At 54.4% G+C, this 13,494-nt stretch overlaps 3 protein-coding genes across 4 annotated transcripts; 2 read left to right on the top strand and 1 right to left on the bottom strand.

Annotated features, from left to right (window-relative positions):
- Positions 1–1,854: 1,854 nt before the first annotated feature.
- CUTC (cutC copper transporter) lies at positions 1,855–6,607 on the bottom strand. 2 transcript variants are annotated; one of them, XM_055719658.1, is made up of 9 exons: positions 6,492–6,607; positions 6,116–6,187; positions 5,985–6,044; positions 5,590–5,799; positions 4,379–4,414; positions 3,833–3,966; positions 3,208–3,235; positions 2,867–2,972; positions 1,855–2,293 (listed from the first exon to the last, which is right to left on the bottom strand). In XM_055719658.1, the coding sequence occupies exons 2-9, from the start codon at positions 6,183–6,185 to the stop codon at positions 2,182–2,184; spliced, it is 756 nt and encodes a 251-aa protein (XP_055575633.1). In that variant the 5' UTR covers positions 6,186–6,187; positions 6,492–6,607; the 3' UTR covers positions 1,855–2,181. The 2 variants fall into 2 exon arrangements, with proteins under 2 accessions (XP_055575633.1, XP_055575632.1); XM_055719657.1 differs by lacking the exons at positions 6,116–6,187; positions 6,492–6,607 and adding an exon at positions 6,188–6,258.
- LOC102053156 (cytochrome c oxidase assembly protein COX15 homolog) lies at positions 6,550–11,754 on the top strand. The gene is made up of 10 exons (XM_055719656.1): positions 6,550–6,878; positions 7,319–7,441; positions 7,688–7,874; positions 8,096–8,263; positions 8,765–8,846; positions 9,168–9,322; positions 10,243–10,356; positions 10,622–10,885; positions 11,379–11,426; positions 11,667–11,754. The coding sequence occupies exons 1-8, from the start codon at positions 6,550–6,552 to the stop codon at positions 10,751–10,753; spliced, it is 1,290 nt and encodes a 429-aa protein (XP_055575631.1). The 3' UTR covers positions 10,754–10,885; positions 11,379–11,426; positions 11,667–11,754.
- On the top strand, positions 11,014–12,922 carry ATP6V0E2 (ATPase H+ transporting V0 subunit e2). The gene is made up of 4 exons (XM_055719659.1): positions 11,014–11,297; positions 11,379–11,426; positions 11,667–11,816; positions 12,086–12,922. Exons 1-3 carry the CDS (start codon positions 11,083–11,085, stop codon positions 11,758–11,760), a joined length of 357 nt encoding a protein of 118 aa, XP_055575634.1. The 5' UTR covers positions 11,014–11,082; the 3' UTR covers positions 11,761–11,816; positions 12,086–12,922.
- Positions 12,923–13,494: the final 572 nt, after the last annotated feature.

Genomic DNA, 13,494 nt, shown 5'->3' with positions numbered 1-13,494 from the left:
TCTGCCAAGGGGACCACTTGCTCATGACACCTTCCTATTTAATGCTCTGTCCCATACGCTGGTCTGTTTTCAGTAGATGTCACAGCCCCATCCTCACCCCATCTTTGGTCTCAAGCAGAGCACAAGTGCTTTGCTCAGCACCAGACCCCAGCTATCTTTAATGTTCAAAGCAGGCACACCCCCACTTTCTCTACCCTCATACCTGCGATATTCTACTCCTAAAAACCCACCAAGCTACCACATTGTCCTTCAGCTCCTTACATAAAGCTTCCTTCACTACAATACCCAGATGATGTTGACTGGGACCAAGCTAATCAAAGCAGTTCGGCACCTTTGGCCAACAATACCACAGCATTTCCCCGTGCTCCCCTGCCTTTACCCATCTGTTGTCCATCATCTTGTTGGAAATGTAAGTTTTCAACTGTCCATCTTACGCACAGCCTGGTCCAGAACAGAGGCTTCTGCAAGGCAATCTACAAATCAGTCCCACCCTCACTGCTCATCTCTGTTTCTGAAGGGTTTGTTTCTCTGCTTTGTTACGCTGTAACCCCATGAGTTCAAAAGCCTTTTTTTTGTTGTTGTTTTGTTTTTTTAATCTTTACACAAAAAGAGACAACCAAATTCTCTGTTTATGAGGGGTGGGGGAGCTGGGTCAGCAGAATATTCATGTTGAGCTACCAATATCTTAATCATCACCATGACTCATGAAAACTCACAACATAAGCCATGAACTCTTAGATCAGGTATTCTGAACTATACTGACTATAACCACAAATTTCATCATTTTGTCTTCCAAGTTTGGATCCTTACTACTGCCTGCACGTCAGCACTGAAGCAGGGTCTGACACCAGCACTAAGCAGCCATCTCCTTCCCAGCTCAATGTTGAGAACTAATACATATGTTCCCGAGGTGTGTTTTGGGAAACTGCAATACCTCTGACGGATCCATGTGAAAAGGTGGATGTACCCTCTGAGCTGATGATATGTCGTTAGTCTTGGTGATAGGTTTTCAGTGACCTGATTCTGCTTAAGGTGACAAAAGATGCTGCCACCTTGTCAAACAGTACATTTTCCTGTACATCCTCACAGGCTGTACACTACTGCAGACAGGCAGATAAATCTGAACCCTGTACTTTGCTTCCTAAGGTCTGCTATCTCTGCTGTCAAGGGGATTTCTCTTCAGCTTTGCGGACCTTTTAGAGAAGAGCAGGCAGCAAGAACAAAGGTGCTTTATCTCTGGGTATCTACTCTTTTAATGGACCACCCAGATGCTGCTCAGATCTTTTGTTAGATATTTTGCAGGGTAACTGAGATGAGTCTAAGGCTTCAATTCTGTTAGGCAGCATAACCCAACAGGCACATTCCCATGAGAAATGTCTGGAGAACAAACAGTTTGTGCTTCACGTTGAAAGACCTGGAAACTTCCTTAAAAAAAGCACCTTAGCCTCCCCCAAGGAATCTCATCATACAATCACCCCACCTCAAGCACTCACCACCCACAGCCCAGGATGCCTCACAACTTCCTCACCTCATCAGTCAGGCAGTTATAAGCTCCTTCCCATTAGAACTTAATGTGTTCATTAAGTTGTCTTAATAGTAGAGAGGTCTTAAAACCTCTGTGTATCAATGCACTTCTCTCCACCCAGCAGCTGCTGTGCTGCTAACGCCCAGCTATCCTCCTGGCTGACCACAGCAGGCCTTGTTTTCCAGCTGTGGCTATGATGTTTCCCTCCTTGGCATTCTGGATGTGATGGCATTTTCCTCTGGTGCAGTAGGGGCCCAATTAATTCAGGCTATGCAACACAGATCATGGTCTTACCTGTAAAATATAAATAATTTTTTCAAAAGCACAGCAGAGGGAGGCAGCTGCAGTGTTTATTTGACAATCACATGCAGTGCTACACAATTCAGTCCCCCTACTTGCTCAGCTCCCTTCCTCCCAAATACTGCTGAACAGCTTGCTGCCGCAACACCTGGGAATAAGTCCTTTTATTTAAAATGGCCAACATAAGTTTCCAGGCCAGGGACTGGTCATTCAGGGGAAGCCAAGGGAAGAGGTGTCAGGCTTCATCACCTAGTTCACATCCTCTGCAGCCTGAGGATGGAAGCAGTACCCATCTGTCCATGTGGCAGGGAAGACCCTGGAGTCTCAGTGCTCTTGTCCCAGCACGGTGCCTTCCACTACAGAATGTTCTTTGCGATTGCATTCAGGGTCCGCACTTTGGCCACATCTGCCACCTTTATGGAGTATTCAGGGGCCGAGAAGGACGCTCCCATGGCAACGTTCGGATTTCTGTCAGGAAAACCACAGGTTACTATCTGCAGGTGATACAGATAAGTAAGACACACAAAGAAAAACCCACTGTCTTCCCTAATCTCAGCAGCAGCCAGAGAACCTCCTGGTGCCACCCAAACCAAAGGTGAGACAGTAATACAAGAATAATCCAAAGAAACAACAGTATCAACAGAACCGAAGCGCAGACCTGTGGACAAATGTAAGCCATTCCTCCCTCACTCCTCTGGCACATCCTGCAGGCATCCCAAATCCTACATGCTTGTGTTAAACGCCTAAGGAACTACACCTCAACCTGCCTTCCCAAGTGCCACACCAGTACACTCACAAGTCCTGGGGCAGCAGTAGCAGTAGAAACGCCCCAAGAACCCAGTTCTGCACGGAGCTCATGTCCAGATGATGAGCGCCGCTAGATTCATACACTGCAGAACACAGAGCCAGGCATCATGATCCCAACCACAACAGTGCAATTAGCACCCACGAAGCTGTTTGAAATTTATGCCTGTTCCACAAACTCATGTCCACATTAATCCAGCTTTTCTTTCACAGTTCTGCTAAAACATAATCAGTTACCTGAACTTCATCCCTGAGTCACGGGCTGAGCGAGCAGAGCAGTGAAACTCAGAAGCAGTAGAGCCTTCCAGAATCCTCTGCAGGTTCCGCTCTGTGATGCCACCCCCTGGCGGGAAGAATCCCGATGTCACACACAGCCCAGATGGCACTGTCCCAGACCTGACATCACCCGGGCCCTATACCCTAAGGGACAAACACAGTATCTACACTGAAGGGAAAAAAAGACAGCCCTTGGGACAATGGAGATCCGGGTGCATCAAAACAGTGTAACCCAGGGCAAGAGCCCAGGAAGCAGGGGCTAGGGACTACAGGAGCTGTTACAGATGACAAAAAAGCATTACCTGGCACCACCACAATTCTGCCCTTCGCCTGAAAGAAGAATAACATGTTGGTGATATTGCTCAGCACTACAGCCACACGTGCATTTGTGGAGCAGCAAAGAAACCTTATGTGCATTGCCTTCCGTAAGCCATGGATGTCACCATGGCTTACAGTTCGTGCATTCTTACCCATCTGTTTTGTACTACTCAAGTTTTACAAGAAAAAGTGGAAAAGAATTTGCAGTTACAGCTAAGAAAACTTGACACCATTTCCTCCTATCTTTCTATCCCATCTGACTACCTCTTAGGTATATCCGTTGCATTTTCTAAACAGGAACTGTGAGACCCCCCCAGCAGGGACTTCACTTTGCTGTTTGTGTGGGTTAATCACACCAGCTGCTGAAACCAATTCCTATGCCCTCCTCCCACTGAGGGCAAGAACAAGCCAATCAGTCTTTGCTGTAAGAGACTCTGGGGTCTAGTCCACATGGCCTTGAGAATACACATCAAGGCCAAGCCAGAGAGGGAGGGCAATCGCTCCTTGACAGAAGTTCCCTTATGGAAATAGGTTTATCATAGAGGAGCTGCCCCCAGGCAATGCCCAGAAGCAGCCATAGCAACCCAGAGGAGCACTGGGAACACTTACCTGTTCCGCAAGCCTCTTAATTAAGGACAATCCTTCCAGTGCTGAGCTGTCACAGCCACTCGTCAATACCCGCTCAAACCCCAGAGAAATCAGGGTCTCCAGTGCCACCAGAGGGTCGTGCACCATGTCGAAAGCTGGGAGACCAACACAACAACTCAGAAATCACTCAACTAATCGTGCTCAAGCTCTGTCCCCCAGCCGGCTCAGGAGCCCAGGAGACAACAATAGGAAGGCTACTTCTCACAGCTGGCCAACCCCACAGGGAGCCACAGCTCCTGACTATAACGTCCCCCTTGCAGCAGTGGCAGGGCCACGATGCTCAGCCCTCAGACACCTCCTCTCCACCCAGGGCAGTGACCAAGCCTGGACCCTTCCCCTCCTGGGGGAACAGCACAGCCACAGCCTGCTCTTGCACAGCACACAGAGCTTTCCCCCCTCCAGAAAAACACCAAAGTACATTACGATCAGCTCCCTTCCCGTCCCACCTTCCCCTGGCAGCGGGGCAGAGGCTGGTCTCTGCCAGGGCCAGTGTCCCAGGTGACTCACCTCGGTGAAATGTAACTGGCAGGGGACGACACACCGCTGCAATAAGAAGACATACGGTCAGTCAGGGCTGGCACAGAGAGTCCCTTGTGCTAGAACCAGAAAAGCACACGAGATGAAAGAGGACAAAGGCTTCTCAGGCCATTCCTGGGGAGCTCAAAAGAGTTGCGGTACTTGCTGGAACAACACAGCTGCTGCTCGTTGTTGCGAGAGAGTTCTTCTGCCCTTTGACAAAACAACAAATCTTTGTTTTTATGAGAAACACCAAAATCCCCCACCTCATCTAGATCATGCAGAACCCTCATTCCCACCAGAAACGTCTTTCTCTGCAGGAAGGAAACAGGGAATTTGTATCATCTATCTGGAGAAGGGACAGGACCAGTGCTCTCTGAAAACAGTAGAGCTGATTTTCGTGATTTATTTAGCTACCTAGAACTTCTGCTCTCAGACCACAGCAAACTTTAGCAGAGGTGCTCTATTGACTGACTGTGCAAAGCTCAGTTTTTTCTATGAAAAGAAATCCTTCTGCCTCTGGAGGCAAATCCTGACAAGACCCCTCTCTTTTGCTGCACTCTCTGCTGCACATTCATCTTCATGAGAGAACCTCAGCACCACACCACCAGGAAAAGGCTCAGCCTGCTTTAGCTGTAGCTCACAGAAAAGATGTGGAAACAAATTGTCTTTCTTTCTACCTATTAGAGGTCTGGGCTAACAATTTTCCAGTGCAGCTTCAGTAGCCTTTTATATATTTCCACCTCTCTCCCATTAACTTTCCTGAGTGTGTTAGAGGAAAAAACGAAGATGAGCTGCCAGCTACTCACGAGGCCAAAGCCCATGAAAGACATATCCTAGACACCTATGGCAAGGATGTAACGAAAAGAACAAAGGGCAAAGAAAATGAAAGAAAATCCAAAAGCTTAATATACTGATGCCCCTAAAGCAGCTCACCTTGTACCGTTCTTAGACTTTGCTATTGCATCCCAGGTGGTAGCAGCCCTTAGTCTGCAAAGCTTTTTACCGATTTAATGTCTCACAGGTATCACAATAAATGAAAGCGAAGATGGTGGAGAGAGACGACAAGACATGCAGACCAAAACACCCTGCACAGTTCTTTCCACCTCATCAGCCAGAGCAGCACTGAACTCATGCCCACAGTCACAGCACAGATATGGCACCGAGCTCAGCAGAGCACCTCTGACCAGAGACACCCTTACCCAGCAACGCCGTGCAGAGCTCCGTGTCGATGCGCCCATCCTCGGTGAGGGCTCCAAACACCAGCCCGTCAGCCCCATGCAGCTTGGCCAGGCGGATATCAGCCTTCATCACTTCCACCTCCCGGTCCGAGTAGAGGAAATCGCCGCCGCGGGGTCGGATCATCACGAACACGGGGACCCGCACGCACTGCTTCACCACCTGCAGGAGTCCTGGGCAGGGCAGGGAAAGAGGCACCTCAGCACTCAGCTGCGGCACCCCAGCACCCAGCCGCGGCGAGGCAGCGGGGCGGGGTACGCGGGACAGGGGGAAGCGAGGCTGGCAGGAGGCGGCGAAGGGAAGGGAGCCCGGGAAGGGCGGCGGGCAGGCGGCCCCCGGACGGGCGGACGAGGCTCACCCATGCTCGGCGTGGTCCCTCCTTCCACGAGGCCCGCGCACAGCTCGATCCGGCCGGCACCTGGAGAGACACACGTTAGAACCGGCCCCGCCGGGGCCCGCCGCCACGCCGCCCGCTCCCCCGCGCCTTACCTCCGCGCTCTGCGTTGACGGCGGACTCCACCGAGTCCACGCACACCTCCATGAGGAAGCCATCGTCCATACCTGGCGGAGAGCGGCACCGTCAGCCAACCGACGCCCATGGCGGCCACCCCGCTCCGCTCCGCTCCGCCGCGGCCCCGCCCCACTTCCGGCGCTGGCCCCGCCCCCTCGCTCCTGCTTCCGGCCTCGCCTCTCGCGGCCCGGGCCCGCACCGCCCGCGGGCGCGAGGGCGGGCGCAGGAGGATGGAGGCGGGGGGCAGAGCCGGCGCGCCTCGCTCGCGCGCTGCGGCGCAAGCCCCGCCCCCGCCGCCGCGGCCCCGCCCCCGCCGCTGCCCGGGCCCCGCCCCCGCCTCGCACGCGCCCTCACCTGCGCTGGCGGCGCGCGGGGGTCGCTGCTGGCTCTCGGTCACGTGCCGGGGATTGTCATGGTGACGCCCAGGTGTGTCCGGAAGTGTTCGCCCTGCTTCCGGCGGCGCACGCCACTTCCGGGGTCACTCGGGATGCTGCGTGCGGCGGGCAGCAGTGTCCGGCTCCTGCTGTCCGGCGGCGCTGCGGAGGGGTGGGGGGTGCCGGCACGGGGCCTGGGCCCTGCGGCCGCCCCGCCGGCCCACTCCCGCCTCCCTACGCAGCGGTGCCTCCAGCGGCGGCTCCTGCAGCAGGCGCCGCCGCCCGCCGCCCCGCCCGCCGTGGGGCGATGGCTCCTGGTCTGCAGCGGCGCCGTGGCTGGTGCCGTGGTGCTGGGCGGCGTCACCAGGTGAGCGCGGCACCCCCAGCCCAGCGGCACCGAGCCGCGGCCCCTGCGGGGGCTCACAGTTCTGGCCGTGAGGACGCAGCGGTCCCCGCCGCTGGTGACCCGCTTAGGCCCCCCCTGTGGCCTGCAGCTGCCCCACGCTCGGAGCCCGCCCGAGTACGGCTGCGAGAGCTCCTTTAGCGACCTTTTGGCTGCAAAGGGGCACCGTAGGGCAGGGCTGGGAGTACTGGGGAGACTGGCCATGGCGCGTTGGTGCCAGCTGGCAGTAACTCTTACACGTTCCTGGTAACTTTCGGCCTGTTTGGTCACTCGCTCCGTGTGCTCCATCCTGTTCCTGACTGAGCATAAGAGCTGACTGGTGCAGCCAACAGCTCTTGCTGCAGTTTGGTAGATTTGCACGCTGTCAGGGAGTGAATTGTGCCTGATTGTGTCTCTGCTCCCAGGCTGACAGAATCAGGCCTTTCAATGGTTGACTGGCACCTGGTGAAAGAGATGAAACCCCCGAGAACGCAGCAGGAGTGGGAAGCAGAGTTCCAGAAGTACCAGAAGTTCCCAGAATTTAAAATGTGAGCGTGCAAAAGTGGAAGAAGGGTGGGCTGGGAGCATCTCTCCTGTGACTGAACCACTCAAGGACCTCTAGTAAGAAGGAAAATGTTTTCTAACATCACTGGGAAGGCACGCTAAGCCTGTCTGGCTGTGGCTCATCTGCTGTCGCTTCCTTTCTCTGAGGAAGGTGATCCTGTGTCGTGTAAAGTACAGTACAGGACTATGCATTACATAAAACAGTTCTTTCTTTTTGCTGTCTTTAACAGCCTGAATCATGACATGACACTGACAGAGTTCAAGTTCATTTGGTACATGGAGTATTCGCACCGTATGTGGGGCCGTGTTGTGGGTTTGGCATACATTCTGCCTGCCACCTACTTTTGGCGAAAGGGCTGGCTCAGCCGCCCCATGAAGGGCTGCGTCCTTGCACTCTGCGGGCTGGTGTGCTTCCAGGTGAGCAAGCTCTGCAGCCACAGGGGTTAGCAGCAGCATCTTCTGTGAATATCTTCTGATTAAGTGTAGTTGAGACAGTGAGATTTGTGAAAGCTTGGGGGGTGTTGGTGCTAGTAGCTGGTTGAAAGTGGAAGAAGCAAGTTGCTTTGCCCCTAATGTTTATCTGGTCTATGCAGTTGCTGCTGCCCTGTCTGGCTATAACACCTCTCCTGTTTTGTCAGGGACTGCTGGGATGGTATATGGTAAAGAGCGGGCTGGAAGAGAAGCCAGACTCCTACGACATTCCTAGGGTCAGTCAGTACCGTCTCGCAGCACATCTCGGTTCCGCACTGGTTCTGTACTCTGCTAGCCTGTGGACAGGGCTGTCATTGCTGCTTCCACGACACAAGGTACAGATGGCATGTCAGGAGTCAAAAGCACAGGGTAGTGTCAATTCAGAGGGCTGGGGTGAGGGTGATGGTACTTCTGTTTTAGTCTTTGTTCCTGACTCTGGTCTAATACTGTGCTACAAAATACCATTTCTGTAAACTTCTTGGTTATGGGACGTTTCCTTTGACTTGGTGGTTCTGCTCAAAAGTGACGAGTCTCAGAGCCTCTGCAAGCTCGGGCAGGGGTGTGTCTGACTGGGCTAAATGGCTTGTGGCAGCAACTGTCCAGTGGCCACTTCAGTTTCTGCACAGGGCTGGACTTGAATAGTCGTGGTTTTGAGCAACCACTGAAGTGTGACTGCTGTGTGGTGGTGTCCAGATTTCTCCTGTAAAATACAGGCCAACACCTTAGCCTATATATGCAGTGAAGGCTTTTCTTACCTGCTGCAGACAGCACTGGAAATGCTTTGCCTTGGTTTTTTTCTTTTTCTTTTTTTTTTTTTTTTCTTCTTACTTTTACAGTTACCTGAAACCCATCAGCTCCTTCGCTTGAGACAATATGCTCACGGCACTACGGCTCTTATTTTTCTTACTGCTCTTTCAGGTAAGACTGTTTCTGCTGTCACATCTGCAGCTCATTCCTCTCTGCCTTCCCCCTCCTCCCCTAGTCTGGCAGGGTCTGTGAACAACCCGATCATGTTCTGTGGGAAATCTTTGTTGCTGCCAGGAAGCTTACAGTTGAGAACATCCCTTACCAGTCTTTCCTGAGCAAGCAGAGGTGCATCTTCCAGCCTGCCTGTTGCTGTTTGATCTCTGTATGTGTTTCTGAAAGAAAGGGTCAAGCTGAGCTCTTGAGTCAGAGTTGCGCAACCCGGAGTGCCACCTTTGCCTACTCTAGTAGTCATTTTCTGCTCTGGAATTGCAGGTGCCTTTGTGGCAGGGCTAGATGCTGGCCTTGTGTACAATTCCTTCCCCAAAATGGGGGAGCGCTGGATCCCAGATGATCTCCTTGCCTTCTCCCCTGTGCTGAGAAATATCTTTGAGAATCCTACAACTGTACAGTTTGATCACAGGATCTTGGTAAGTGCTGTCTTCCTGCTATGTCTGTGCAGCTTCTCTGTTGCCTCCTGCAGCCAGGGTGTTCTCTTTTGGCTGTAATTCTGTCAGCTTGAGTGATATCCAGGGTGTCCAGAGGTCCTGAGAGCATGTTACCAGTTTGCTTCTGCAGAAAAGAGGAAGTTTAGCACTCTTAGTTTCAATGTGGTCTCCTTCCTTAAGGACATCTTCCTGCACAAGTTACAGACCTTGTTTCTTCGTGACTTCTCTTTCCGTAACGTGAGCTACAGACCAGGGTAGCCCTTGCTATTGAAATGTGTGGGAAAGTTGTGTGAAATAAAACTTGGAAATCCCAATATTGAATGCTTCCTCCAGCATTTCTGAACTTGGTTTACACCCATAGCACCCTGTGAAAATATCTTGGTTAGTTAGAGCAATCCAGATACTAAATACCACTGTCGGCACTGCTGTGGACTAAGCCATCGCTAAGACTGCAAAGGAAGATTAGGTGGCTTAGAAGAGGCATCACCTGGGGTGACCCTGCACAGCAAGATTATGCTGGCGAACTACAGCCAAGTGGTGAAAATGAGATCAGTTTTCTAGATGACATCTTCCACCTTCAGTTGTCAAGGTGACAGATAGGGAGAGAGCAGAAATAATCCCTAATGACTTGAAGAAATGAGGAAAAGCTGTTGGAAGGTGAAGCATTAATTTGGAGAAAAACAGAGCTCTCTATAACTAGTTACATTTCTGGGTCATTAACCTGGTGGGTGTGGAAATTCCAGGACTTGGTCATGGCCCTTAACACATTTCTACAGTTAAATATTGCTCACAGAATGAAGAGTGGAAGAAAGAGTGCTGCATGGAAGGTGCAGCCAAAGGCCACTGCACACACTTTCTTTGAACTTTTCTCGAAGAGTGGTTGTTTCTCTTCCCTTCTGTAGGGAATCACCTCAGTCACTGCTGTCACAGCGCTGTACCTCTTCTCGCGGAAGATCCCACTCCCTCGCAGGACCAGAATGGCAGTGACTTCCTTATTGGTTGTGGCTTATATGCAGGTACTGTCTCTCTTTTGGTTTGGTTTGTTTTTTCCTCCCCCCTATCTATTTTACTTTTCTCCCCGTAGTCCTTTGTAGCATATTTGCAAGACAGAGCTGTCCCCAGCTTGGCTCTGTGCTGGCCGCAGGGGCCTGGAGCTGTGAGGGTGGAGCTGCCGAGAGCTGCGTGCAGTCTGAACACCAGGGTGGGAGGCCTGGCTGTGGCCAGGGCTGTGTGTCGGTGATGCACCCACGGCAGCTCTTACCCCTTCTTCCTTCTCGGCAGGTGGGCCTGGGCATCAGCACCCTGCTGCTGTATGTCCCCACGCCACTGGCCGCCACACACCAGTCAGGCTCCCTGGCGCTGCTCAGCATGGCGCTCTGGCTCATGAGCGAGCTCCGGCGGGTCCCCAAGTAACCGGACAGAGGGAGAGACCCCCGGGGGAGCTGCGCTGCTGGGTCCGGAGCCGGCAGAGACCCCACACACCCCGGGTGCACGGTGGGCTGCGCGCCCGGCCGGGCTGCGCGCAGGGAGGCGGCGGCGGCAGGTGTGAGTGCGAACTTTGTAACATAAAGGCGTTTTTACGGAGCGGCTGGTGTCTGGCTGGGTGCCTCCTTCCGGGGTGAGGCGAGGAGGGGTACGGGAGCCCCGGCGGCGGCGGGGGGGCGGGTTGCGGGCGGCGGGCAGGCTCCCCGTGGCGCCCCCTGTCGGCGGGCCGGCGTACGCGCGGCTGCGCGGCTCCGCCAATGGGAGGCGGCGTGGCGTCAGGGCGCCGTGGGTTCGGCGGCGCGCGCGGCAGTGGGCACAGCGGCTTCCGGTGCGGCGGCGGCGGCGGGGCCTGGCGGTGCGCGGCGGCCATGACGGCGCACAGCTTCGCGCTGCCGCTCGTCCTCTTCTCCGCCTTCTGGGGCCTGGTGGGCATCGCCGCCCCCTGGTTCGTGCCCAAGGGGCCGAACCGTGGGTAAGTGAGGGACTCGGAGGGATGCGGGGGGGGGCGGGGCCGGGACCGGGCCTCCCCGGCCTGACATCGGTGTCTCCGCAGGGTGATCATCACGATGCTGATCACCACCGCCGTGTGCTGCTACCTCTTGTGAGTACTGCGGACCGGGCCTCGGTACACCCCCCCTGCCGGGACCGGTGGCTGCCGCTTAGCTTCCTGCCCGTAAATTAATGGGGCTGCCCCCGGGCCGTGGCCTGCTTCCCTCCCGGGTATTCACCCCCCGGGGCAGCAGGCCCTCTGCCAGCCCCCCCCCTTGAGGCGGCAGCGTCTGGGCATCCTAGGCCCTGCCCCCATGCTACCGGGCTGATGGCAGGTTGGGTCCCTTTGCAGCTGGCTCATCGCCATCCTGGCCCAGGCCAACCCCCTGTTCGGGCCGCAGCTGAAGAACGAAACCATCTGGTATGTGCGATTCCTCTGGGAGTGAGCAGTCCCCGGTGGCCGGCACCTGAACAGAGACCCCCCACCACCAGAATTGTCACCGTGAGTGGGCAGAGGGATGGGGTGGCAGAGATGGCCTTGCTTGCCTGCTCATATCTGGCTGGGGTGGGAGCTACAGCCTGGCTTTTGCTGGGTGGGAGATGCTTTGGCCTTTGCACATTGCGGTTGTGGGCAGCTGGTCTCCATGTGGAGCGGCTGGCTCTGTGCTGGGCCTGAGCAAACTGAGCACTTGCCCCGGGGGTTCTCTAGACTTGTGGAGGCTCCCTTGTGGGTGCAGTTTGGTGCTAACTTCTCCTTTCTCCCTTCCCCAGCTCTTGCTGCTGTTCCAGCCTCTACCCTCCTGTACCTGGCAGCCCCCAGAGGTGCTGGGACAGAGGCTGGACCCGCTGCCCCAGTGTACCCTGAACACTGCAACCTGGACCAGTGATGGCTGGGGCCCTGAGCATGGCAGGCAGTGCCCCTGGGACAAGGTCCTAGTAAGCCCTGCCCTGGGAGCAGCCACGCTACCAGGGAGAGATCCCCTCAGCTGTCAGAGTGCTGCAGTCACTGATGCTGAGCACCATCCTGAGAGAGATCTGTGTGTAGTGCCACCAGATCCTGTCCCTGCAGTGCTTGCCCTGCTCCCTCCAGTACACTCAGTCCTATCCCCTCGAGTGAACCCCCTGCTCGTAGCCCAAGCTGCCCAACTGGTTACCATATCCGTGGTCATTTCAGGCACTGGCTGCCTCTCTGAGAAGGCAGGAGCCCATTGCATCCTCTGTAGTATGATGAGTTCCCTGCAGTAGGGGTGGTCCTTGCTAAGACAGGTTCTAGCTGTGAGTGGGAGAAGGGAGGGCTGACACCAGAGGAGCATGCAGATCCCCCTGGGTGTGATGAGGGAGGTGCTGGGGTACAGGGCAGGGGGTTCTGTTTGGCAGCCTGCTGGAGGGGATTAGGGAGGTGCTATGTCTCCTCCCATCCCTCCCAGCAGCGAGGGAGCTGCCGTAGTGTCTAGGTATCACCACCACCTCCCAATCTGTGTTCAGGTTCTGAGAACAGAATAGGGCGTTGTGTTTTATGTTTCCCCTTATTTATTAGACAATTCGCCTGTATGTATTTATTTGTCTGTGTTAAATTTGTGTTGTGGAAATAAATCCTTTTTCTAGTAAGTGATGCTGGAGACTGAGTTAATTGCTGCTTTGAGGCTGGGGAACAGTCTTGGCTTTATTCAGTCTTCTTCCCTTCCCCCTAACCGTGCTCTTGCACCATGAGAACAAGGCTGGCATCCTCAGCTGTTGAGCAGGTGGTTGGCAGCACAGTGGTGCATGGAAGGTTTTATCCTTGATGCCACCTGTGCACTTGTCCTGTCGGACCAGGATCACAGGTAGGCAACTGCATGTGCTAGAGGGAGAATTGGGTACCTGCCCAGCCTCTCTTGTGATAGGTAGCTGTGCTGAGGCCATCCCCATGGCCATGCAGCAGCTGGGGAAGCTTAGTGGTCACTTTCCCAGGCAGCTCCACAAGACTGGGATGAGGAATAAGGTAAAATGGCAGGGAGCAACATCTTCCAGGGGCTCCTGGCTTTTCCACTTAAGAGAAGGGAGGAGGGCAGTAAAGGATGCCATCTCCAGGGATCAAACAGTTCAGTTTGGATCAGAGCTTCCCTTGCCGCTATTAGCTTTGCAGCTGAGCTCAGCTGTCAGTCTGCTGGCAAGAAAGCAGCTCCATCGTCCCACCGTGG

This window comes from Falco cherrug, chromosome 9 (assembly GCF_023634085.1).
Source record: "Falco cherrug isolate bFalChe1 chromosome 9, bFalChe1.pri, whole genome shotgun sequence".
NCBI classification, from domain to species: Eukaryota; Metazoa; Chordata; class Aves; order Falconiformes; family Falconidae; genus Falco; species Falco cherrug.
The sequence above is the reverse complement of the archived record's forward strand: the minus strand, read 5'-3'. Positions and strand labels throughout refer to the sequence as shown.

Bases quoted from the DNA above. Each gene is read 5' to 3' on its own strand.
- ATP6V0E2 (XM_055719659.1), top strand. From the start codon at position 11,083: ATGGGAGGCGGCGTGGCGTCAGGGCGCCGTGGGTTCGGCGGCGCGCGC. The intron at 11,298-11,378 runs GTAAGTGAGGGA...GTGTCTCCGCAG, and splicing joins CCCAAGGGGCCGAACCGTGG to GGTGATCATCACGATGCTGA. The intron at 11,427-11,666 runs GTGAGTACTGCG...GTCCCTTTGCAG, and splicing joins GCCGTGTGCTGCTACCTCTT to CTGGCTCATCGCCATCCTGG.
- LOC102053156 (XM_055719656.1), top strand. From the start codon at position 6,550: ATGGTGACGCCCAGGTGTGTCCGGAAGTGTTCGCCCTGCTTCCGGCGG. The intron at 8,847-9,167 runs GTAAGACTGTTT...CTGGAATTGCAG, and splicing joins TTTTCTTACTGCTCTTTCAG to GTGCCTTTGTGGCAGGGCTA. The intron at 10,357-10,621 runs GTACTGTCTCTC...CCTTCTCGGCAG, and splicing joins TGGTTGTGGCTTATATGCAG to GTGGGCCTGGGCATCAGCAC.
- CUTC (XM_055719658.1), bottom strand. From the start codon at position 6,185: ATGGACGATGGCTTCCTCATGGAGGTGTGCGTGGACTCGGTGGAGTCC. The intron at 3,967-4,378 runs GTGAGTCACCTG...TTGGTCTCCCAG, and splicing joins GCCAGTTACATTTCACCGAG to CTTTCGACATGGTGCACGAC. The intron at 2,973-3,207 runs GTAATGCTTTTT...TCTTCCCGCCAG, and splicing joins CAGAATTGTGGTGGTGCCAG to GGGGTGGCATCACAGAGCGG.